General features: G+C 43.0%; 1 protein-coding gene across 2 annotated transcripts; it reads right to left on the bottom strand.

Annotated features, from left to right (window-relative positions):
* Positions 1-1,533: 1,533 nt before the first annotated feature.
* Positions 1,534-21,451, bottom strand: nr1h4 (nuclear receptor subfamily 1, group H, member 4). 2 transcript variants are annotated; one of them, XM_042109338.1, is made up of 10 exons: positions 21,286-21,451; positions 17,630-17,825; positions 15,755-16,135; positions 12,191-12,331; positions 9,501-9,643; positions 9,022-9,120; positions 8,647-8,746; positions 6,242-6,388; positions 3,443-3,556; positions 1,534-2,482 (listed from the first exon to the last, which is right to left on the bottom strand). In XM_042109338.1, exons 2-10 carry the CDS (start codon positions 17,724-17,726, stop codon positions 2,244-2,246), a joined length of 1,461 nt encoding a protein of 486 aa, XP_041965272.1. In that variant the 5' UTR covers positions 17,727-17,825; positions 21,286-21,451; the 3' UTR covers positions 1,534-2,243. The 2 variants fall into 2 exon arrangements, with proteins under 2 accessions (XP_041965272.1, XP_041965273.1); XM_042109339.1 differs by lacking the exons at positions 17,630-17,825; positions 21,286-21,451 and adding an exon at positions 16,885-17,585.
* Between the last annotated feature and the right edge of the window lie 2,372 nt (positions 21,452-23,823).

The following is a 23,823-nucleotide window of genomic DNA, read 5'->3' as shown; positions in this document are numbered from 1 at the left end:
GCGTGCGTGCGACAGAGGGAAAGTTCTTTGGTGTTGCTTTAACTACGGAGTGACCTTGGCCTTGGGACCAGAACACCATCCTGGAACAATTGGCTGCACTGTCAGAATGTCGCAGACTAGGTGCAGGAGATACATCAACAGGAGGAGGCAACAAGGTGTGCAAAGGCTATCGCACAAGCCAGGCAAAGTCAGTGGAGGAGATGGGAGGGAGTGGAGAAGAGAAAATCTCCTAGAAAGAGTTGTGGAAGGTGGAGACGTTTAGAGTGAGCTTCACCATCAAGGCAGCCTATGATGTCCTGTCATCTCCCAAAAATCTCAGCCAGTGTGTAGAGCACCCCATATGCTCCCTTTGCCTGTCGCCAGCAACAGTAAAACACATCCTGGTGGGTTGCAAGACCAGACTCACTAAAGGCCGCTACACCTGGCGGCACAACCTAAACAGTACTGGAAAGTTGGAGGATGTCCGTCAATGAGCTACCTCCTTCAGTCTGTCGATTGGCAACAGCATTCGTCCGGAAAGGTGAAGGTCCAGCCAGACTTACCACTTCAAGACCATATGACACCAGGCAGCTAGGTGGTGCACGTGATTGGAAATTAATGGCAGGCTTAGGCCAAAGACTCTGCTTCCCAACAGAGATTGCATCTACCAACCTCAGACCAGATCTAGTGCTTTGGTCATCCTCACCCCATCTCGTCTACATCATCGAGCTTACTGTACCCTGTAGATGCAGTGGAGGCGGCTTTTGAGCGCAAAAAACTGAGGTTTGCCGAGCTTGCAGCTGATGCGCAACAACGTGGCTGGAAAGCAGAGGTCCATCCAGTCGAAGTAGGCTGCAGAGATTTTTTTAGCCAAGTCAACATCAAGGCTACTCCGGGAGATGGGAGTGCGAGGACTGAAAGATCGGCAAGCACTGAAAGATCTCCCCAGAACGGCTGAAAAGGATCAGTCTGTGGCTCTGGATTAAGAGGAAGGATTCCACTTGGGCCTCAACTGAGTAGATGGTGTCTAGGGGGTGAGCCCTGGACCCTGGGAGTCACTGGAGAACCCTCTATCAGCGAAACATTGAGGAAGGAGGGCGCCCACTTCATAACCCAAAAAAAGGCACCATCACTCATTTGACCTTCCCACTGTGTCCAATGTTTCATGTATACTTAAGGATATCAACAGCTAGTCCTACACAACAGAGCAGAAGTGTAGCCTATCTATCTATGAGTGAAACATGGTACAACATTGGCACTTTATACACTAAATGTTTATACATTGAGCTATTTCCACATACATTTTTGTGTTCCTACTAGCCACATATACCTTTTTTTAAATTACCCAAAAATGCAATCACACATTGTTTTGTCCTTAATATCTTCATGTGTATTTCTTAAGGACACCTTAAATATTGGCACAACACTAATAATAGATTGTATCTGCAGACAAAATACTGATTGATGCCTTGTGGGTAAAAAACAAAACAAAAAACAAGACTCTCAATATAACTTGTTGTCCAAATCTAGGGCCTTATATAAAATCAATGGACATGCAGTACACATTTTTAATAGTCCAGCCATGCTGAGAACATGTCTTCCATCCTTCAAAGTCTGAGAAGGCTAGATATCATACTTTTAAAATATCAATGTCCAAACATGGCTTCCAAGAAATAAAGGTGAAAACATGTATTAAAACATTTGAGTTGCGTAAAGGCGAAGTGGTCACTTCTGCGGGTTTTAACAAAAACGTGAACCAATAGGGAAAAGAGTGGACCCCAACTAACATGAGAAAATAATAGCTGAAGAGATATTTGGAGTTACAATAATAATAATAATATTCTTAGCCTTGATATGCCATTAAAAAACAGATATTGATGCGAAACAGTCAAGAGCCAGAACAAGGGGCCTTTTTATCACTATAAAAACTAATTTTTGTAATAACTATCTTAAATGTTTTTTTCTTGCTGTAGCCTATAGTACAAGTAGCATGTAGTGACAGCACAAGTCATTCCCACTGACCGCCAGCCAATGCATTTCCATTTCCCGTTTTAGTGTAAAGTTTTTCTGCTGAGACAGTTGCATCTCCTCCCATCCTCCTCTTCTTTCTTCCAATAGCCTATCTGTTTCTTCCACAATATGTATATCTGCTTCCCTGTTTCTCTCCCTCTCTCTCTCTTTTTTCTTCTCTCCATCTATCTGAATCCTCGCTCCCCCCCCCCCCCCCCTCGCTCCCCATCCCTCCCCCTACTGGCTGTCCATGGTCACTGCACGTCCCAGATCTCGCAGAGAAGCGGTGTGAACTTGTGGTCGCTCATGCGCCAGGAGGTGAGCATCTCGGCGTGGTGGTGGTTGAGGGTACGCAGCTCCGTCAGGCGGCCCAGCAGACGGGCAAAGTGCTGCGGCTCCTGCGAGTGCTGCAGCTTGCAGAACTTCCTCAGCACCTCCAGCATGGTCTCCTGGAGCCGCTCCACCGCCAGCTGGTCCCTCACGTACGGCCGCTCTGGGGGGAAAAGGACTCATGTTATCGCTATGAAACAGTATCTAGCAGAGCTGAACTTGTGATGCATAAGAACTCTACTGCCAGTGAAACACTCCAGAAGACCATCAGTGCATGTTCATGATCTGTGGAACAGTAGGCTTTCTTGCCCTTTTGTCTGCTCTGAATTTGTCTGGTATTCATTCCTTTGTCTTCCTGTTATCTAAGAGATATGACAGTTTTGTGGGCAGCCATGGCCTACTGGTTAGGGCTTCGGGCTTGTAACCATAGGGTTGCCGGTTCGATCCCCGACCAGTAGGAATGGCTGAAGTGCCCTTGAGCAAGGCGGCTGGCCTCTCACTGCTCCCTGAGCGCCGCTGTAGCAAGGCAGCTCACTGCTCCGGGTTAGTGTGTGCTTCACCTCACTGTGTGTTCACTAATTCACGGATGGGATAAATGCAGAGACCAAATACCTTGTATACGCAAGTATACTTGGCCTAGAAAGCTGATTTACTTTAAAATTTAAAAACTTAAATACTAAATACTTAAAAACTTTATTTTAATCTTTCTTATAGAAACAACAAGAGGCAGCTCCACAACATTGCAGTGCTGCTCTCCACTGGAGTAATGCCATGGGTGTAAATTTAACCATCAGTCATTTCAACAAGATAATGTTTTACTGTAATCATGCATCACATGCCAGCATACCAGAGGTGTAGCAATTTAGAGAGTCAGTTAACCAGCATTAATAACTAATGAAATTAGATGAATGTTATGTAAATCAAAAAGATATTCTAAAATTCACAACTATTCTATTTTGATTCTGATTGTTAGATAATACTGATCCCGAGAATATTTGGTTCACTGGAAAGGTGTTGATTTTTACATGGCTATGGGCTGACCTGGTGTGAGGATGGTGATTTTGACATGGCTATGGGCTGACCTGGTGTAAGGATGGTGATTTTGACATGGCTATGGGCTGACCTGGTGTGAGGATGGTGATTGCGGTGAGGAGAGCATGTTCCTCCTGGAGCATCTGCAGCTCCCCGATGCTCTTGTAAAAGTTGAACATGGGCGTGATGAACTCCTCGGAGATCCCTAGGGAACAGAGAGGGAGAGGGAAGTGCCATTAGACACGGCTGACTGGAGACGCGTGAGGCAGAGCAATGAGGAAATGCTTTCCCATCAGGATCATTACCTGGATTAATCATTACCTGGAACTGTAATGTATATCGGAGTATAATATGCTGTATATAATTATGCTAAATTATTAATATTTCAAGGATCCTTTGTTAGTTATATTTACTTATTAGAAAATGTTATATTAAGATGAAGGTTTCCACCCTGTGGTTTTCTTATTATGGTCTACCAGGAAACAACATGTTTCCTGAGTATGTGACCATTGCACACTGAGGGGTCAGTCCAATACATTTTCTCTGAAAATTCAGGAATCAGTAAGACGCTGGCAGAGGTGGAAAAGTCCAGCTTTAGAAGGTAAATGTCCAACCATGTATTGTGCACTTAACACAGGTGATCTCACCAATTAGCTGCTCTACCTGGCTGAATAGTTGTGCTAATTAGAATCAGCTGGTTTAAGTATGGCACAGATACATGGTATGACTTTTACTTTCTGAAGCTGGATTTTTCCACCTCTGGCCGCTGGGCATGAATGCAAGCAGTTATTTCCACAAGGACATCTTTGAATCTAGAGTGGTAGTGATTAGTCTATTTCACCACAAGGTGGCAGTGTTGTCTTCCTTGTCTCTGCCTTGTTTTTCTACACACATGAAATTAAATGGGACCCACTGTGTTGAGAAAATAAAATGATATATTAATTTAAATATTTATCCATATCTCATTCTTGTAATACAAAGTAGTTCTCACTAGCTCTAAAAGTCTCAGTCTGTTCTGTCATTTTTGTCACCAAATTAGATCATAACCTCCTGTTGTGATATTACAGTATATGGAACATCATGCTTAATGCTAGACTATGTTTTTGTTTCCCGCCACCACCCATGATTGCTCAGACCCAGCCATTAAAATCCTTTTGAAACCTACCCAACTGAGGCCATTGAAACGATGGCTCAGAGGGTCCCACCCTCTGGTTTTGTTTGAGGTCTGTATCATCCTCACTGATATCATTACTGTTATTTTGCTCACGGCTGGATCTTTTTATTATGCAAAGCAGCGGTGCTGTGATGGACAATCTCATCTGAGAGACACAGCTCTCAGCGTCTCTGTGCTCTGGGAAGGGATGAGGTCAACTGACCCGTGGGCTCCAGTGGGAGATCCTCACCAAGACCAACCTATCACCACACCGACAGTCAGATGGGTCAAAAGTATTAACAAATTGGAGATGTCCTTGAAATGAAAAATAAAATATGCTTGAACTCCTCAGAAAGATTAAGGCAAACCAGATCCCAATTTTGACACCTGTCACTTTCTTGTGAAAAATAAACAAATAGTCGGGGGGGGGGGGGGGGATGAAAAGAAAGAAGCTTGAGTGTTTTGACATCACAGGGCTCTCAGTCGGGAGAAATGTCATAAGTGGACAGGGGAGACCAAGACCAAGAAAGATGGCAGGACAATAGCCCCTTGATGTTTAGATAGAGAACAAAAGCTTCTTTAGACAGTGCCTCTCATTCCTCCCCAGGCTGGCCTTTCTCTTCACCAGAGGAATAGAGTGACGTGTTCAAAACACACAACCCCCCCCCCCCCCCCCCCCCCCACACACACACACACACACACTCACACACTCACCTTCCATTCAGCTGCATCAACCTGATAGCACAGGGTTGACAGTGGTACGTTAAATAAACATATTCAGTTTCCCAAATATTTCTGATATTTGATACTCGCAGCCTTCAGTTAAAAGTCTTGAGCTCAACATTTTTTAGATGTAGCCATAAGTCAAATACAGAAGTGCATAATGGGGAGAGGTAACAGCCGTAATGGGGGGCACAGGCAGCACACGTGTAGATTTGGCACACGGTGGCAAAAGCCTTTTCTGTTTCCTGGACTGGATTAAGGCATATGCCCACCTCCACTCCCCCTTCGATCCATTAAACATAAACCTGATCACAATCACACTCTATAGCAATAAAACTACACAGAATTCAATGTAGAGCATGTATTGTGTATGTGTGTGTTTACAACCTGTGGGTGTCTGTGCACAGCACATTGGGGAAATAGTTTGCCTTTATCAATGCTAGTTTGCTAAATGAAGGCTTCACCGAGATGTTTTGTCATTATATTTTCATGAGAATTCCATTGCATCCTCTTCATGGTTAATTTTATAGTGTATAATGACATCAGTTGTCACCATTCGACCTCTGTCTGTATTCATGCGTCATTGCATGTCATTCACCTTCTCAAAATCACAGGACCGTGCAGTTCTCATTGGCCACACAACCCCAGGTCTGAAGCCATTTCTAAGGATGTTGTGTAAGAGTGATGTTGCCACTCTGCGCTGAAATTGAGCCTGCAGGAGTCTGCAGTGTGCTTCCACCAGTGTAACACACACCACTGTACAGCCAGGACTTTAATTCCTGTCACATTTATTCGAGTAAGAGATTGAATCATTTATGACTAACCTTAAAGTGTCAAACCACCAATCGGTTTACCATGCAAACAGACTGATGCTTGGTGATGTAGGTAGGCTATAGCCCAGTCAGAAAAGTTGACAGTTTCTGGAGTCAGTGTGTGGAAAAACTGCTGCACTTACACAGCTGTGCTAAAATAATTTAGTAGCCTACAGTCTGTTCGTGTGTGTTCAGGTCATACCACTCTTGCGGATCCGCTCCTCCAGCACCTCTGTGTGTCCTTGCGGGAGTTTCCGCGTGAAGACCTGGGCTGAGCGCAGAAACATGGCCTCCACTGCAGAGCCCTTCAGGAGCGCAATCTGGTCCTCATGGTCCAAGCTCTGAAAACCTGACAATCACAAGAGGAAATGCAATTAGCATCCATGTTGTACACCACTTTGTTGCCAGCGTCTTTACATTCAGTGCTATCACGTGCAGGATTGCCAACTCTCACGCATCTGGCGTCACACCAGAGACACACGCTTTCAGTATCAATCTCACGCTCTCACGCAAGAAATGTCACGCCAAATCCATTCTTCTTTTTTTCCAATCCGTTCATTTTCTGTTGATGACTAGACTAGACCACAGCTTATTGTTTCTAAATGACGGCAGACGAGTTTAAGGCATAGATAGGCTTCTATTTTCAAGAAATAGGGCCTAATCATATCATTCAGCTCTGCGCTCATCTCAATTAATCTAGGTGGAATATCTGACGAACTCTTCGCTCAACACGTGACAAACCATATATCAGACAGCAGACCTTACCCAAAACAAAGGTGTAATGCATTCCATGTACAATAAACTGTTTCAGTGTAATCCTGTTTTGAAATTGTAGCAAATTTCGACATGGTCTCCAACTTTCTGCTTTCAGTTTCTTAAAACTGAGCTGTGCTTAAATCGCTTATATATCTGTAAATATTAAAATCAGAGGATATACAGCTCATGGAGTTTGTCAATGCATAGCCATAATGATTAATTTTCACAAAATGCTAAGCATTCATGTAGGCCCATTTAAGTGTCTTAAAACTGAGTTGTGCTTAAATTGGTCAATGCATGATTAAATAAGAGGCCAAATAGAAAATAAATTATAAATATATCCATCTGTAAATATTAAAATTATATGATGTAGGCTACAGTATCGATAAAGTTGGATAGCTCCATTGTATCTTAAAGGAGCCACACCACTTTTATGACACTAACGCTGGGCCCACTTCCCCGATAACGACGGAGACACGCTCTTAAGAGGGTTTTCTACGATTCATCTTACGTTTGGTTTTTCCGACTGTTTCCACATTAATTCACATCAACACGAAAATAGAAACACTTTGACATCTGCATTGGGATGCTTACATGCAGATGTCAAAGTGTTTCTATTTTCGTATTGATGTGAATTAATGTGTAGATCCGAAGTTTAAATGGTAGGCCTATAGCTGTGACGTGCAGTCACCTGACATCACCGTCAAATAAGAGGATATTTCAGAACTATTAACGTGGACAGCTCCCCTTAAGAGCATCTTAAGAGCAGTGCATGCGCGTTCACGATACGAGCATGTTCGGGAAACAGTCGGAAAAACCAAACGAGCGATCGTAAGATGAATTGTAGAAAACCCTCTTAAGAGCGTGTCTCCGTCGTTATCGGGGAAGTGGGCCCTGTTCTGTTCAACTTTAGTTTTGTTGCTACTGGCCAGGACAGGCCGGTTGTGAGTTCTGTCCAACATTGGTGGTAGGTTTAGAAAAAGTCAGCACATTTTAATCACAACGCAAAATAGGCAATAACCGTGATTATTTAGCTCACACACACACACACACACACACACACACACACACACACACAACCAACCACCCTCAATTGTAATCATTTCAAACAATCTTTGTTATTGTTTTTTACTGTTAATTTCATCTGTTCATGTCATTCACAATCTCCTAATTGTCCTTTGCCCAGGGCCTCCAAGTTGCTAAAACCGCCCCTGGCCTCGGAAAAGGGTGAAAAACCGTGCAATCAATGAATTAATTATACATTTTAAAGAAACTTTTTTCTTTGTTTTTTTTACATTAATCAGAGATTATGCACAGCAGACAGACATTTTTAAAATTAGGGTTAGAAAAGAAAATTGCTGTGCGCTCACACTATGACTTTACAACTCCAGCCAAACACCAAAGTTGGTATCCCTGCTATCACATTAGTGCTTGTGCTATAAACATGTTCAAACGTGCACATTGGAGCATATCACATGGCAAAATAGCAAAAATGTAATCTATAAAATACAAAGCAAGAACACAATCACTTTAGTCTTGTTTGTCAACTATCAATGCTGAATGGATGGACCAAGTTATCTTTGTCTGCTGTTTAAAGATTCAGGGAAAATATAATCAAAGAACCGTGGGAAGAACGTTCAGCTTATGAACATTTTCCTCTAACGGTGGTCTGTCAAAGTATGTTAGTGTAGTTTTTGCATTTGCCATGGCTGTGGCCCATAAAGCCATATGTGATTGAAAATGTTAGGACATTGAAAAGCCAAAATGAGTTTGTGGTGAAATACACTCCTTTAGCTATACATTAGTCTACATGCATATTGAGTTTTTGAATACAACTAAAGGCTTCCAAACCTGGAATGTTTTTGGTGAATTCCACCAACACTTGGACATGGCTTGTAGCCATTTCTGTGAGTAGCTGGAAGTTCTCTTCTGCGTTGAACTGCTCCTGGAGCTGAGACAGGTGTGGGGAGAGGGAGATTAGTTAGAGGGAAAAGGTGAGACAATATTTTACCGCTCAATGGAGCAATAAGGGAAGTTACATAAGCCCTGAGAACAGTGGCAGAGGAATGACTTTTACTGCCTTCAGTTGGAAGGCCAACACTCCTGTGGCACAAAGGAATTGTATTCCTTGATGTTTGTAACACTATTATTGTTTAAAGACTCAAGACAGGAGGCACTGGAGAATTAATCTGCACTTTACCAATTGCACAAAGGAAAACCACATACCAGTTGCTTTGCCATATCTGGAGGAATTCGATGTTTATTGTAAGCATCAACAATGTAATTTAGGAGGGCCTGTTCTTCTTGACTGAGTTCCACTTTTTCCTGAAGATCAATACAAACCAAGTCACACAGTGGCATCATACTACTGAACATCCCCATGGTTGTCTCATTTCTAGTTCCACCACAAACAGGTCGAATATTACACAACGGTTTGAGCGCTATCCTTGAGATATGAATGACACCACTCAACTATCGTAAAACCTGAGCATACTGCTGTGCTTGCCAACTTCTCACATATAAAATGAGTGACCTGGATCAACACATTGGAGTCGACCCTACACACTCTACTGATAACATGTGGTTTAAGGCAGCATGTTTTCAAGCCAGACATTTAGCAACATGTTGATGTAACTTCCTGTGAATTTCCCGAATCTGACTACGCACGTGTCCTCAATGTGAAAAAAAAGCAGAGGTTGGATCACCTTTGGGAGTCTGGTGGTGGAGGTGACCTGTTTGGTGTCGCCACAGTCCGCTCCCTCTGGGTCATCCCCTGCCGACTCCCCCGGAGAGCTCTTTGTGTTTTTTCTGAGCCTTTTGGACTTGCACTGTATCTCTGTTAGCAAACCTGAAAAAGACAACCCATAATTATGAGTGCCATAACTGTCTTGAGTAAACAGAAAATACTGCACCAAGGGAAGTTACCTTTAACGCCCTTAACATGCTGGATGTGATTTCTGATGGTACAGTGATAATAAGTAGCAGTAGACTTTCCATAATTCTAAGTGATGAGGTATCAAACCAGATTCAAGCAGTGGAAAGCAAAATATCTCTGACTAAGTCAATGGCAAGAATATATGACAGATATCAGTTCCTTTGGGACATATTTGAATTTCATGTTTGATGAATTACAGTACTATACTGCAGACATGATAACTTGTTAAATGATATTAGGGTAAAATATTTTTGACAATGGGGAACCATGGTTTATTATCTCAAAGAAACACAAGCCTTCACAACCTCATGAAAATACTCTCAGACCTGACTCACTGTAAAGTGCCAACAGACAGGTTTGTAAATGCCTGCTGCCTACAATATTTATAAACACCTCCATACACTATGCATGAGCAACAGGAGCTCAGGAGGACTCCCTCTGCCCCACAGCACCCCCCAACACACACACACACACACACACACACACACACACACACACACACACACACACAAACTCACCCTCCTCCACCTCTGTCAAATGCCTGCTCAAAATTCCTCTACTTTCCTCCAGTTTTATTCATTTCCATACATTTGGGCTAGCATGCAGTAGCCAGTCAGGTTGTTGGTTCATGTCCTGGCTGCCTCCGCAGTGCCCTTGAACAAAGCACTTGACTGGCCCTTGTAATAACTCACATAATGTAAGTTGCTATGGATATACTGTAAGCCTCAGCCAAAAGAGCAAGTGTAAGTGTATAAGTATAAGGGAACTGGGTGAGTTAGTGCATATGTGGGTTTGTGTGTGTATTTTATTCAGTAAGATGGGGTTGGGCCTGCTAATGTATACCGAGTGTCTTTGCCCTTTAATGAATTCCTCCTTGAGCCTACCACCCAACCTGACCTCCTCCCACCCCGACTCTCTCATCCCCCATCCTACTCTCACCTTCCCTCAGTCTCTCCAGCCAGATCATCCCTTCAGGAACAACAATGGCAGGACCTTTCCATTGAGTGTTGTGTGACAGGCTGCATCTCAGTGGCATTCACAACAGAATAAGAAATGAGCTCACTCTGTGGCGTGCACACACACACACACACACACACACACACACACACACACACACACACACACACAAACACACTTGTGTGCAAAGAAGATCGGATGCCATTGAGTTATAAAAAAATGTGTGTGTGGTATGCACATGCATATGTGTGTGCATATATGTGTTGCCAATACACAATGCTGTTCAAAGGAGGCATGTAGGCATTTTTTCAAGAATTTATTGCATGACTGCCTGACATCTTTGAAGACAGGGAAATAGGAATCTTAACATGCACCATACCACGCCAAAGCACAATCCACACGCTCTATTCCAGACTACACCCCATATTACACATGATCAGATGATGCAGCACACATAGCTCATTAACTGCTCTGTTGAGGTTCTAGCAATAAACAGTTTATGCAATTTAACTCACCAGTGAAGCTAGCCTAAACCTCAGTTAAACAGATCCTAACATACAATTCTGCACAATTCCTTACAAACCTGCCATAGTGTTTTCATTGCATCACACCACTTGAACTAAAAAGTTTTAAAAAATAAGCGTAGTACGCTTTCAGTGGAGTAAAATGTTACGCCTTTTCATCAGATCTCAGAAAAAGAACCAACAACTAAAGAGGCTCACAAAAACCCTGTGAACTCCATCGATAGCGCAATTAGCACTGATAAAGCTTGCTTGCATGTCTTTTGTTATATTTATGTCTTGTATGCCATATACCACACCATCTTCATTCTTCATTCATTTGACACAAAAATTAATTGCCTATGTAAACCTCTCTCAAAAGAGGTGAATTGTTGCACAGTGTGGCTTTAAACCCATCCAAATTACAAGAGGAGTTTGGCCCAAGATGGCCAGGTCAGTGGTGATCCCAGATCTACACTCCACTGACGCAGGACTAATATCACATAACATATCATTATTTTAACAGATAATGGCTTTTTCCTGGTACTAAAGCAGAGCATTTCTTTTTGTCTTTTGTTATGTTCTTTTCCTGGAAAGCGTGCACATGCACTTACACACACACACACACACACACACACACACACACACACACACACACACACACACACAGACAAGCAAATAGATGCTGCTCCAAAAAAGAAAGTAAACACTAAAAGACCCCTTGCCCCTTGGCACGGGGCCTGGTACTTTGCCAACTGTTTCCATCTTTCCAAGCATCAGCTCACTCTTTCTCAGATTATCCTAATACAGAAAAGGCGTGTATGCCAGCAGCCAATGAACAACACCATAGCTGAACTAAAGATCCATACCCCAGCAGTCATGCTGTTTACAGTACAATGGTACAGTACAAGCATAACTTACAGTAAAACCATAAACACAGGATGCCAACGTACTTACACATCACCACAAAAGTGTGCTAGTGTTCCAGGGCATGTGTACTCACACTCTGCCAGCATTCCCATCTCTTTGCACTTCCGGAGTCGGCATTCCTGGCACTTCCTGCGCATGTACATGTCCATTTCACAGTTGCCACCGCTCTTGCACTTGTACACAGCGTTCTTTGTGATGCTTCTCCTAAAGAAGCCTGTGAGCAGAGGTTATCATGAGCAAATATCACAAAACCGTGCAGACAGACATAGACACTAACACACACACACACACACACACATGGATATTAAAGGATATTGTTAGAATGATATTAAATGCAACATTAACAGGTCATTTGATACTGGTGACCACTACTGGATATCATAACGTGCTAGTGATATTTGTTTAATTTCTTGCATATCATTATGTAATATCATGTTTCACATTAAAGAGCCACACAGATGATTATTTTGGGTTTGTTTTTTGTGCACATCTGCAAGTTGTGGTATTATGGGCTCCTACAGTAGTTGTAAAAATGTCCTCAACCTCAGTTTGCTCCCTCATCTTGCATAGGTCAGAAGATTGTAATCTCACTGTTACATGAACAACTGAGATCTGATATAAATTCTCAATATAGCCAGCAGGAAAGTAAATTCTCAACATGACCTGTGATTGTATTCACAACACTGAACCATTAATCAGAACTGTGATGACTGCTAGAGTTGACATTAATCAGTGAGAAATACATAACTTAGCCATGTGCACTCTCACCCCAGGCATCCATACTTTATTACTTTATGGTGATTAATACTGTTTGAAATATGGGACAAAAGGTCGATAGAAAGACATAATCTTTTATTAGGATGCAAAAAAAAAATTCGGAGTCTGTTCTCCTGTTCTTTATGCCATTAGACTCCTATGGAAATTTGTATTTGCATCTGAATTGCAGATACCTAATCAAACATTTCCAGATGTGAATAAACATCAGTCTCATGGTGTCACTGACATGGTTGGTAATTGTGTAAGGTACTGTAGATGCCTTTGAAAATGTGTCACTTTCAGCCTCACATTAAGTTAATAAGGAACTACAGTACAGCTGCCCAGGATATTACCTAGGGTCATTTTGAATGATAAAGTACAGCACAGCACCACAACATTTACTGCCCTCAGTGAGATACTTAGCCCCAGCACAATCACAACACCAAATTCATGTCAGAGGTTCTAGTGGCAATAGCTTACGTCACATCGCCCCCCCCCCCACCCCCCACCCCCCCCAATCACACACACACACACACACACAAACACACACACACACATGCACAAATACACACACACACACACACAGACTCAAAAAATAGTTGAGGCACAGGTAATTACACATTCTAGCGTAGGGTGCTGAACACAATGACACACATTAAGTTTGCATGGTGCAGCGTGGCTCTGGTTGCCCGCGCCTTTATTCAGCAGAAAGCCGAGAGGGAACCCGAGCCTGGCGGGCCGAACAGGACGCATGGAGTCGGCCAAGCCCGCAGCTCAGAGGACACCGGGCCCCGAGGCTGCCCTCCAGCCTTTGTTCCCACGCACAGGTGGAATTACACTTGCAGTCGCGCACGGTGACGCGCGCATTTTGCCACGGCTACAAATAGGACAACGGTCAGATGTCATCCCTCTGCATGAAAACGTCCTCGTGAAAGTTAATATTGGAGCAATTATTATTGCTTTCTAAGTTGCATCAAATCTATGGGTCTCATACACAATGGGACAATGGGTGAGTTTCCAGGTCCCCTTCTTGTATGTCCATCTTTTCTTTTGAATTGCAAGCTTATAATCTCTCCTTTTGTATCTCCACATGGCTCTGCACCATCAAATATGTGAAGTGTGTTGGGAGGGAGTGTGAATGGAAACCTCTGCTCATGCATTCTTGATGCCATCTGGCATGACAGGCACTCAGGGCCAACCATGGACTTCTCTAAAAAGACCTACTCTAGACACCGTTACCCTTAATCTAGCTAATTATGCTATGCCAAAGAAGTTGTGTTTTTTGCATTGGTCTCATTATCGAAACGTTCCCCTGGGAACGTTTTCGCAAACCCAGCCAAACGTACCACCAGGGTTCGAATTCGGCTGTGTGCAGGGCCGAGCCGTGCAATTCAACACAACGCACGAAGACCAGACTCAGCACACGGCTGTATTCGAACCAGCGAACAGCTGCACCTCGGAGCGGAAGTCGAGCGTGTTGACAATTGCGGTAAAATCCCCCGGGTTGCTCGCAAAAAAAACAAGATGTGGCAGCTAACTCATAGTAAGTAGCCTATAAGTATATATACTCTTTTGATCCCGTGAGGGAAATTTGGTCTCTGCATTTATCCCAATCCGTGAATTAGTGAAACACACTCAGCACACACTAATCCCGGCACAGTGAGCTGCCTGCAACAACAGCGGCGCTCGGGGAGCAGTGAGGGGTTAGGTGCCTTGCTCAAGGGCACTTCAGCCGTGCCTACTGGTCGGGGTTCGAACCGCCAACTCTCCGGTTACAAGTCCGAAGCCCTAACCAGTAGGCCATGACTGCCCTGCTCATAGACGGCAGCTCAGGGTTTGTGCCCTTATATTTTGTAAAACGTAGCGAGATATAGGCACTATTAATCCAAAACTTTGGTTTGGTAACCAAAGAATACTGCTGAGCTTGTGTAAGCTACAATTTAGTTTGACCAGACCTACAGTAACTGTATAGCCTAGAAATCTAGACGCACCCCTAGTGGCCGCAAATTACATTTGCTGCCAGGGCTAGTCTAACTCTCCGTTGGCTTGTGAGCTCCAGAAATCAAAACTTAATCAGGCCAATGAAATCGTGTATAGAGTCGTTAGGTGGGCTTAACATAATGATTGATGGCAGAGTTGCAACGGTTTGGCTTGAATTCCCTGCTACTTGAAAACAAATAAGATGGATGTTGCTGCTGGCGAACAGTGTGACACGAGTTAAGCTTTTATTAAGTAGGCAAACGTTTGAACTAGCCAACTAGCTCCGCTGGTGGGAAACGCATGGGACTCATAGCGCTGCCGCTGTCCTATTGCGTGCAGAAAGACAACTGATTATCCCGCCCCTCGGACTGAGCACTGCGAACGGTGAGTGCCCAGACCCTACATTTTAATGTGGGTCTGGCTCGTCAGGTTACTAACTGTAGTAAACAACGTCTAAACGTCTCTCTTTAGCACCCCCGCTGGCTAGTTTGCACCTCAGAAATGTACCTGGTGGTATGTTTGGCTGGGTTTGCGAAAACGTTCCCAGGGGAACGTTTCGCTAATGAGACCAAGTTGGTTTTTATTCTCATTTGTTGGTTTGTTTGTCCGTCTATAAGCAGGATCATGCAAAAAACTACCTAGCCAATTATTATGAAACTTGGAGGGATGACGGCAGATCCGGATCGAGGTGCAGAACAAAGAGTCTCAACATTGTGAGATGTTGTGTTTGACCGAGATCTGCATTCTCTCAGTGCCCTTTTATAACATGTTATCACATCAGCTCTTATCAATCCCACTATTTTTACATCATTACATGATTATTACTGTTTTTTTTAGAGATTTTTGGTTGTGTAAGAGTATGTTGAACGTGACCACTTCAGGAAATGAGCTCAGGCCTTACCTTTGCAGCCTTCACAGGTGAGTGCGTTGTAGTGATACCCAGAGGCCTTATCTCCACACACCACGCACAGCTCCTCCCCTTTGACCCTGCCAGGATGGGATGTGTGTCGGGCCCTCTTGCACACGCTGGGCACCAGCACAGAGCTCTCCTCCATCTCAGCCTCAAAGCTGGCCCCCTCCAGGGGCCCCTTCCTCAGTTCATACAGGCTGGGCGGAGAGTACCAGTCCTCTGAGCTGTACGGTGGGTAGTAGTGCTGACTAGAGTAGTACGAAGGGGACGACATTGTGGGCTCCATGGTGGGGTATTGCATGCTGGGATAGCACGTGAAAGGAAGCCCTTCGGGGTCCTGTAGAAGAGGGCTGCTCTGCTCTGCCAGTATATCTGAGATGGAACACAAGAAAGCAGCAGTCAGCACAGAGTAGAGATCACTTGGGTTTGAATGTTTCTAGTGAATGCTGCGATGCAAACGCCATTGTTCACCTCTAGTGGAGACATATTATGAAATAAGCCCTTAAAATATTTGAATTCTTCCACCTCACACAGAATTGCGATGTCTTGGCTCTTACATAATCTTTGCTACTGACACTGCTGTCTGTAAGGAACTGTTGCAAGAGACTGATTAGTATGGCCATTACAAAGTCAAACCTGAACATTTACCTGATGTCCAGTTAAAACATCAACAAATACTCAAATGAAAGTTAATGTACAGGTAACAGTTAGCATCAATTTTAAAATGTAATATATTGAAGATACCGGTATGTTGTTACTGTGAATTCAAGTAAGTGTAATCCAGTTATCTCTCTTCAGAAAATGGATCAAAACAATCAATGGAGCTTTCATATTTCAGGAGAAACACTGATTGTTTCTAATCATGGTAAGGTTATAAACCAAAGACATGTTTTTACTATTTTAATATTCATATTCTGTTAGTTGCTTTGGACAACAGCGTCTTGCTAAGCAACCATAATCATAACCATAACCATAACATGTCACAGTGGTTTCTCCCTCTACTATTAATCATGCTCACGAATGGTCATTGACCCGACATCTGATCAGACTACAATAGACACACTGAACTGCATAGACACACTGAACTGCATGTCCACCAGGCGTCGGGTGCCGCCACTGACCTCCTTGGGACTTCTCTTGGACCATGGCCATCTCAAGGTGACCCCAGCAAGGAAGGGGAAAATATATCCAGCCCCTGTTCAATCCAGTGGCTCTGACAACCCAAGCTCAGCCTATTCCATGGCACAGGAGAAGATCCACTACCCCGAAGAGAAGATCCGCTTCTGTGAAGCACTTTGTTGCCTACCTCAAGAGTGCCAAGGGGACCAAAGGTTGCCATGGTTGCTCATTAACTTGATAAGTCACATTTTTGTGCGTTGTCACAGGTGGTTGGCTTGTTCCCCGCCAAAGGACCTTACACTGTGACAAGGCTCTGTCTACTGGTGCGATTTTGAGACAGGTGTGGCTTTTCTAAAAGATAGAGCCTTTGATAGAGTCAGTGGCCTGACCAGATGAGGGAGGCTCCAGTCAGTTCTCCAACACAGTATCACTGGACATTATGGCTACTCCTAGCTCTAGGCATCAATTACTTTATTCCTGTGAGTGTTGTATATTAGTATTTCATAATTTACTCTTCAAATGCAGAGAGACTTGAACTTTGCACCAGTACACAGTATTACTTAGCAAGTATTTTTCCACTAACATCACACTATGAAATTGTATAATACCACCTATTTCAGGCATCGCCCTGTCTCAGGCATACGAAACTACGACTCACATAGAACAATACAGGATGAAAGAGTTTAAAGGGGTAGGCAGTCATTCAGTTCCGGATGAACGATTTTAAAGGGATGGGGAGTCACTAACCAAAGAAGTGGGAACTCTCTGAGAGACAGAAGCCATCGCTGGTTGGCACCTGCAGTGGCCCCACCACGTTGACATCTGGGCCCACCCAGTCATTCATTCAGAAAACTTCAGGTTCAGTGCAGAGGAAAAAACAACTATCCGTCTGGGTGCTTGAAGATAAAAGAGGTCTGGGAGAGATCTTAAATATCCAAGGATCCTGAAAGACAGAACAAATGATTAAAGCAATTAGAAGAATGATAAAGGCATGTAGACCTGCATGTAACAGCACTATACTGAGAGTGATACTCTATTTAAGCAAACAAAAAAACACATCTTGCATCATCTATTGTACCATAATCTCACCATGGTCCACCATATTGTCATAACATGTAAAACGTATAATATGAATATAACATTTGAAACAATATAAATACAGTATATACTTTATAAATATACCTTTAAAATATATAAAATATGAAACATATATTTATAATACTATTTATCATACCATTTATTATTATTAACACTCATATCGACTTTTATTGACTTTGTATAATGTATATAATGTCCATGTGTCCATGATTTCCAATGGGATTTACCCTCAACTAACCATTTGCTTTTGACCTAATTCAGACCCTGTATAGGTTTGTGACCTTTGGTCTTAACAGTGTATTTAAGCAATATGGCACGAGTGAGATTGGGGTTGATAAGGATGTACCCAGGGTGCGATTTGAGTAAAAATCAGAGGGGTGGATGATTTTGAATAAGTTTGTAACCCCCCCCCCCCCCCCCCAAAAAAAAAAAAAATGAACGAACGATTCATAATGTCATGGCTAATAATACCCTATATTATTTTTGCCACCTTTGTAACATTTTAGTTTTAGTTTACCGTGGTGTATGACTTTAAACAGCGAGTGTGCTTGGTATGATGATCAGCTCCTCTAATGCAGGGTAGGACTACGTTTTGACAAGCATACAAATTCACTTTTTTCTTGCCCCATCTGAAATGACTTCTCTACTTTTGCTGCCTCCATACTTTCTGTATTTGTTGTGTAAAAAAACGTTGTATATGATGGCACTGAAGTCTTAAGTTAGTGAATTGGCTAACAGTGTTAGTTGGTAACCAAATAGCCTACACATTGCGCTACACGCTGCGTAGGCTACGTGCATTCTCTCTGCTGATTTGCGTTCAGTAGCCAAGTGTGTAATATTGCAAAAGTTTATTGTGTGTTTATTGTAGCCTACAGAAAATAAATAGCCTATCATACTTGTCAGTTAGGCTAATTGCCTACAGTGCAGTGAAGAGTTTGGAGAGTAAAGTTATAGGGCAACTTGAAGTTTTATGAAAATAATTTACGAACCAGAACATAAAGACCATGAAGCTTCTATTTCTTGCAGCTGTTAAAACACCCGCTAGATAGTTTAAATACCCACCAACATTCGTTTTTGCAGTACAGAGAAGTTATTTGTCTACTACTGGCTGATTTATCAAACGAGTGCTTTCTCGTTGGTCCTCCGCAAACTACAGGTGTTTCGTTAGAGAGCCATTGAATAAGCGATGCCAAGCAATTTCTTTTTGTGACATTCAGCAAATATCTCCTCATTTAATGTAGGTTCCTTCGGACAATAGGCCTACGTTCTACTCTACGTGCAGTTGTCCTCCATCTCAGTTGCATCAGTTTTCTAATTTTGAAGGTTCTAAAACATTATTATGCTTTACTGAATCCTTCTCGTTTTCTTTCATTTGTCCAGCTAACTTTTCCATTGAACCTAGCCATTTATGATGGATTACACACTCGACATTCTGAAATGTCCTGCACGATCAAGGCCAAATTATCACGCAGCCACTGTGTCAGCAGCATCAGTGCTGATGGTGACGGTGCGTTTCTGATGTCAGATTATTATGTAGGCTAGCCTACTAGACTGTTCTCACGTTGCAGCGCTTTACTTATATGAAGTAACATTAATCAATGGTGGGCAGAGGGGGATAAATGTTGTCCCCCCGACGATAAAAATAATTTAGCAGAGGTAGGGATAGGAAAACCAGAGGGGGGGAATCCTCACCATCCCCTCCTACAAATTGCACCCTGGATGTACCCACGGCTGTGGTTCAGCCGTAGGCACAACATTAGTAGATAAAATAAAGTAAATACATAAATAGTTAGACTGGCGGTAACTGTTGTATGATATGATGTCCAGGCATGCCTCCATGTTGAGCCATTGCACCATTGCTGGACAGTTAGGCTCTGATGACCTGGCCCTGAGGGTCAGCATGGCCCAGCCAACAGGTCTCACTCTCAGGCTGGACTCAGAGAGTCTTAACTCCTTAAGCCTTTGGTGATGAGGCTGCACAAAGCATTAGGTGACAGGTTGCCTCCACACACGACACGCCTGTAAGCCTAGTACTTCCTGACTTCAATTCAGTGAAGGGGAACATAGGATGGTACAAATTACACCCTTTTTCGTACTCATGATAGGCATTTGTTCCTGACGAGCCAATGGATGTAAGTGGGTCCATAGATAGGATTTCCACCACAGCACACTCAAAGCTAACAAGGCAGAGAAACAGACGTGTTCATTACAACCAGGAGCTTTCTGTAGTAGAGGGCAACTTCCCACATACATCGTCTAAATGGCTTGTATTGCATTGCTGGCACAAAATATTCAGCTGTGTAGCCTACACTACACTTCTGTATTCAAGATCGGCGTCCGTGGTGGTTGTGTGTGATATTATGACACACCATGGGTGGCCAGCCTGGAGCCTCCTCTCCTATCACTGTTTGTCAACCCCAAACCCAACCACCCCCCTCATGGCCTTCTCGACATGACATACCAGACCCCACCATACCACCCGTGTGACAGCAACACTGGGCAAGTACGTCAGCTGTTCGATTAAACACACTGCATAGTTTACTGTTTACTGTTTGCCTACATGTAGGTTAATATTTTGTTTTGTACTGTTAAGTTATGTGATTTTACAGCATAAAGATGAGTAGTCCTAATACATCTGTCAGCCCACCAATTTGCCATGCTTAACAAAGGGAGGACACTAGAAATGTTGTTCTTGGACAGCATTCACTGACAACACTGCAACTACACAGAAGAATCATACCTATATCAATAATATGTCATCTAAATACATAAGAACCTGTAATGTATATCAACAATCTGTAATAAACAACCCTACTGCTAAAACAGTGCTCACAAGGTCCCCCGACCAGTCCTGATAACATGACAAAACGAGTTAAAACGAGTAGCTGCACTTGGAGCCAATCCAGCAGCCCCTGAACACTGTCACCCTATCAATTGGCAGAGACATGACAAGGTGCTTTTCTATTAGAAATACTTAGTAGGCTATTACAAAAGACTTATGGTTAAAAGTTGTGGTGCTGGTGGTGGGGGGTCTTTAATATTTTCCTGCTGACTCTGGTACACCATAGTAGAGTTGTAGGCCACGGGCTTGGAGAATCCTAAATCACAGCTACACATTTGTGCCATAAATCTAATCTCTGAGAGAGGAAATTCAGCCTGTTTAATTTCCCTGGAGTGCAAGCAGACCCTGACGCGAAATGAAAAGACCCTCCGAGCGGAGTCCGTATCCCCCTCTCCGCTAACAAGTCCACAAGCAGCGCTGGGCCCGAGAAGCCCCATGAACATCATGAATTCCACATGCTCACCTTGTTCTCCTGTCATTTGAGTTCCACAGTTCCTCTTTTGCTGTTAAAATGGCCTCCGCTGGTGGCTTCTCAGATCCACGTTTAAGCCACACCATTAATATTTGCAAATAGGCATCTCTCCTCTGTAGTCTGGGGCTGCTACAGACCACAGCCGGACTGGGGTCATGGCGAGAGGGGACAGTGGTTATTAATTAAACTATCTGCGCTCTTCACAAATGCACTGCCCGCCCTCCATCTCCCAGTGCTAATGGCCATCACCAGCCCCCACCTCCGCAAAAAAAGATTTTGGAAAGAGGGACACCCTAATGATTCCCTGGAGGCCTGATAAGAATGCTAGCATCCTACTCCTACACTCATATAGACCTACACACAATATAAAAATAAACGCATATACTCACACATAAACTGTAGTCTTATTTGAATTTGTTTATTCATCTTATTTTGACATGCTTATCATGCTTATTTTATCAACCATCACTATAGTATTCTAGTATTATGCTTTCACCATGTGACTGGCAATTAATTGAAAAACTAAATAGAAAGTTAATTTACAGTTCATTATGGAATATCTCAAGTACCAATTAGCACACAGGTATACAGTACTGGCACAGCGTAATTCACTTTGATCCAAACCAAAATCTGTTTGCTGTATGATATCTCTTGTCAGCACGAAGATCAAAGCATGGTGTCTGATGGAGGACAGGTGGAGGCTGGTTAGAGTCGCGGGTGCCTTGAACATGCACTACTCACAATCTTACCTTACACACAGATGCTGAAAAAACATTCGAATCAATAGGACATGTGGCACGATTGAACTAAACCTCTGCTGATTTCATTGGTTGCACCCAGACATCAATATGTCCACCTAACTGGGCAAGGGTGATTGCTGCTAGTGTACCTTGACAAACTCTTGTTTACTTTTAGTTTGCCCTGAGAAAGTAGCATTCCTCTTAATGCTAAAGGGAAACAAAAAAAGCACCCACTCAGCTACTCTGCTCTATGGAGCCTCATTAAACCTCCCTCGTGAACTGTTTGGAGCCTCTTATCAGGGTAAATGGAGTTTGCCTCTGGTCATTTTTCCTCATGGGCACGTGACATGTGAAGGGTCCCTCTTCACTCCCCACTCAGGCTCTGATCACCCATGCTGTGGTTTATGGGATTAGGGATGGGGCCTGCTGCAGCATAGCTCTGCATGCGTCTAAAAACAACCTCTTAATCATTGACTGGCTCTTGCTCCATCCACAGAGGCCCTTCTGTGTCAACAGACGAATACCCGAAATAAACAGAACCTTTGCCATTGGCTGCTGGCTGTTTGCGGACACGTCTTTCAGTGGCGAGGGTGCCGGGGTGGCCTTGTGAGAAGGACACGTCCCTGGATCCTTTTCCAAAAATGTTGTGAGTCTCTGGTCAGCGAGATAGATCACACTGGGCCAGAGGAATTAGTTGGTCTACAGATGTGTTCAGAATTCATTGCTTTCTAACTACAGAAATACATTCCCAAAAAAAGAGACCAGTCATAAACTGGACTGCCTATCCATTACCTGTCTTAAAAAAGGTCACTCCGTCATGAAAATACTTCAGAAAACCTTGAATATCTTTTGATATATTGAAAATCAGCAGGAATAATTTACTGTGTCTACTGTTCTGTTGCCATTGCCAAACCATAAAATTTGATGAGGCAATTTGAGAGATAGAGATAGAGATAGAGAAGACAATCAAACAGCTCTTCCAGCTGAAGACAGGTTGGTTCACCACCTTTTTCAAATAAAAGCTTTCAAGGTCAATGGCAAAATAAATGTCTGAAAATGTGTGCTATAACAAGGTCCATGACCTTGAACCTTACTGAGATTTATCTACAGAAGGACTCACATAAAAGCAGATAAAGTGAAACACTTAACAAGTGTATACAGAACTAAAGTATACTATGCTATGGCAGCAGTTGATGCAACCAGCAATTGGATTCTAACTTGTTAAAGAATTCATAATTCATAAACACACAGTTTAGTTAGTGTCTACTTCACTACAAAGTCAGATTAATGGTACAGTGTCAGTGATACAGCATGAAATCGAAAGAGAAAGCAAAGCACTCTAATTTGAGAATGTATCTGCTTGTATAAAATAATTACTATGTTTCATAAGAGTGTGATAAGCCGGAAGGATGTTTACTCAGAAGTGATGGAAAGCAGAGAAAACAGAGTCCTGTGCAATCTTAACAATGACTAAGTGGGCTCTTCTGAACCATGTAACGTAAATACTGTGTAATGTGTTGTTTGAAAGACATCCACATCTCTAGCTGATAAGCCCCCCTACATCAAGCCTGAGTGATAAGAAGCTACTGGTGCTATGGTGATGCTTGCCGCATACCTCATTACTGTGCCATGAGTCAGGAATATTTGCTAAGACTTAGCTGTATTTTAATCCACTGTGTTATCTGCATGTTATTGTCTTTCTATTTCACCTGAACCAAACTACTATATCAATTGTTTTATCACTGCACATGTTTAAATATTTTTTTCTTTATTTCCCTGCAATTCAGGT

The sequence above is a fragment of the Alosa sapidissima genome, chromosome 11 (assembly GCF_018492685.1).
Source record: "Alosa sapidissima isolate fAloSap1 chromosome 11, fAloSap1.pri, whole genome shotgun sequence".
Taxonomy (NCBI): domain Eukaryota; kingdom Metazoa; phylum Chordata; class Actinopteri; order Clupeiformes; family Clupeidae; genus Alosa; species Alosa sapidissima.
Note: the sequence above shows the minus strand (reverse complement) of the source record. Positions and strands in the feature narration are given on the sequence as shown.

Coding starts and splice junctions, on each gene's coding strand:
- nr1h4 (XM_042109338.1), bottom strand. CDS start 17,726: ATGAATGACTGGGTGGGCCCAGATGTCAACGTGGTGGGGCCACTGCAG. Junction 16,136..17,629: donor AGAGAGTTCCCACTTCTTTG/GTTAGTGACTCC, acceptor GTTCCATCTCAG/ATATACTGGCAGAGCAGAGC. Junction 12,332..15,754: donor CACCTGTGAAGGCTGCAAAG/GTAAGGCCTGAG, acceptor CTCTGCTCACAG/GCTTCTTTAGGAGAAGCATC.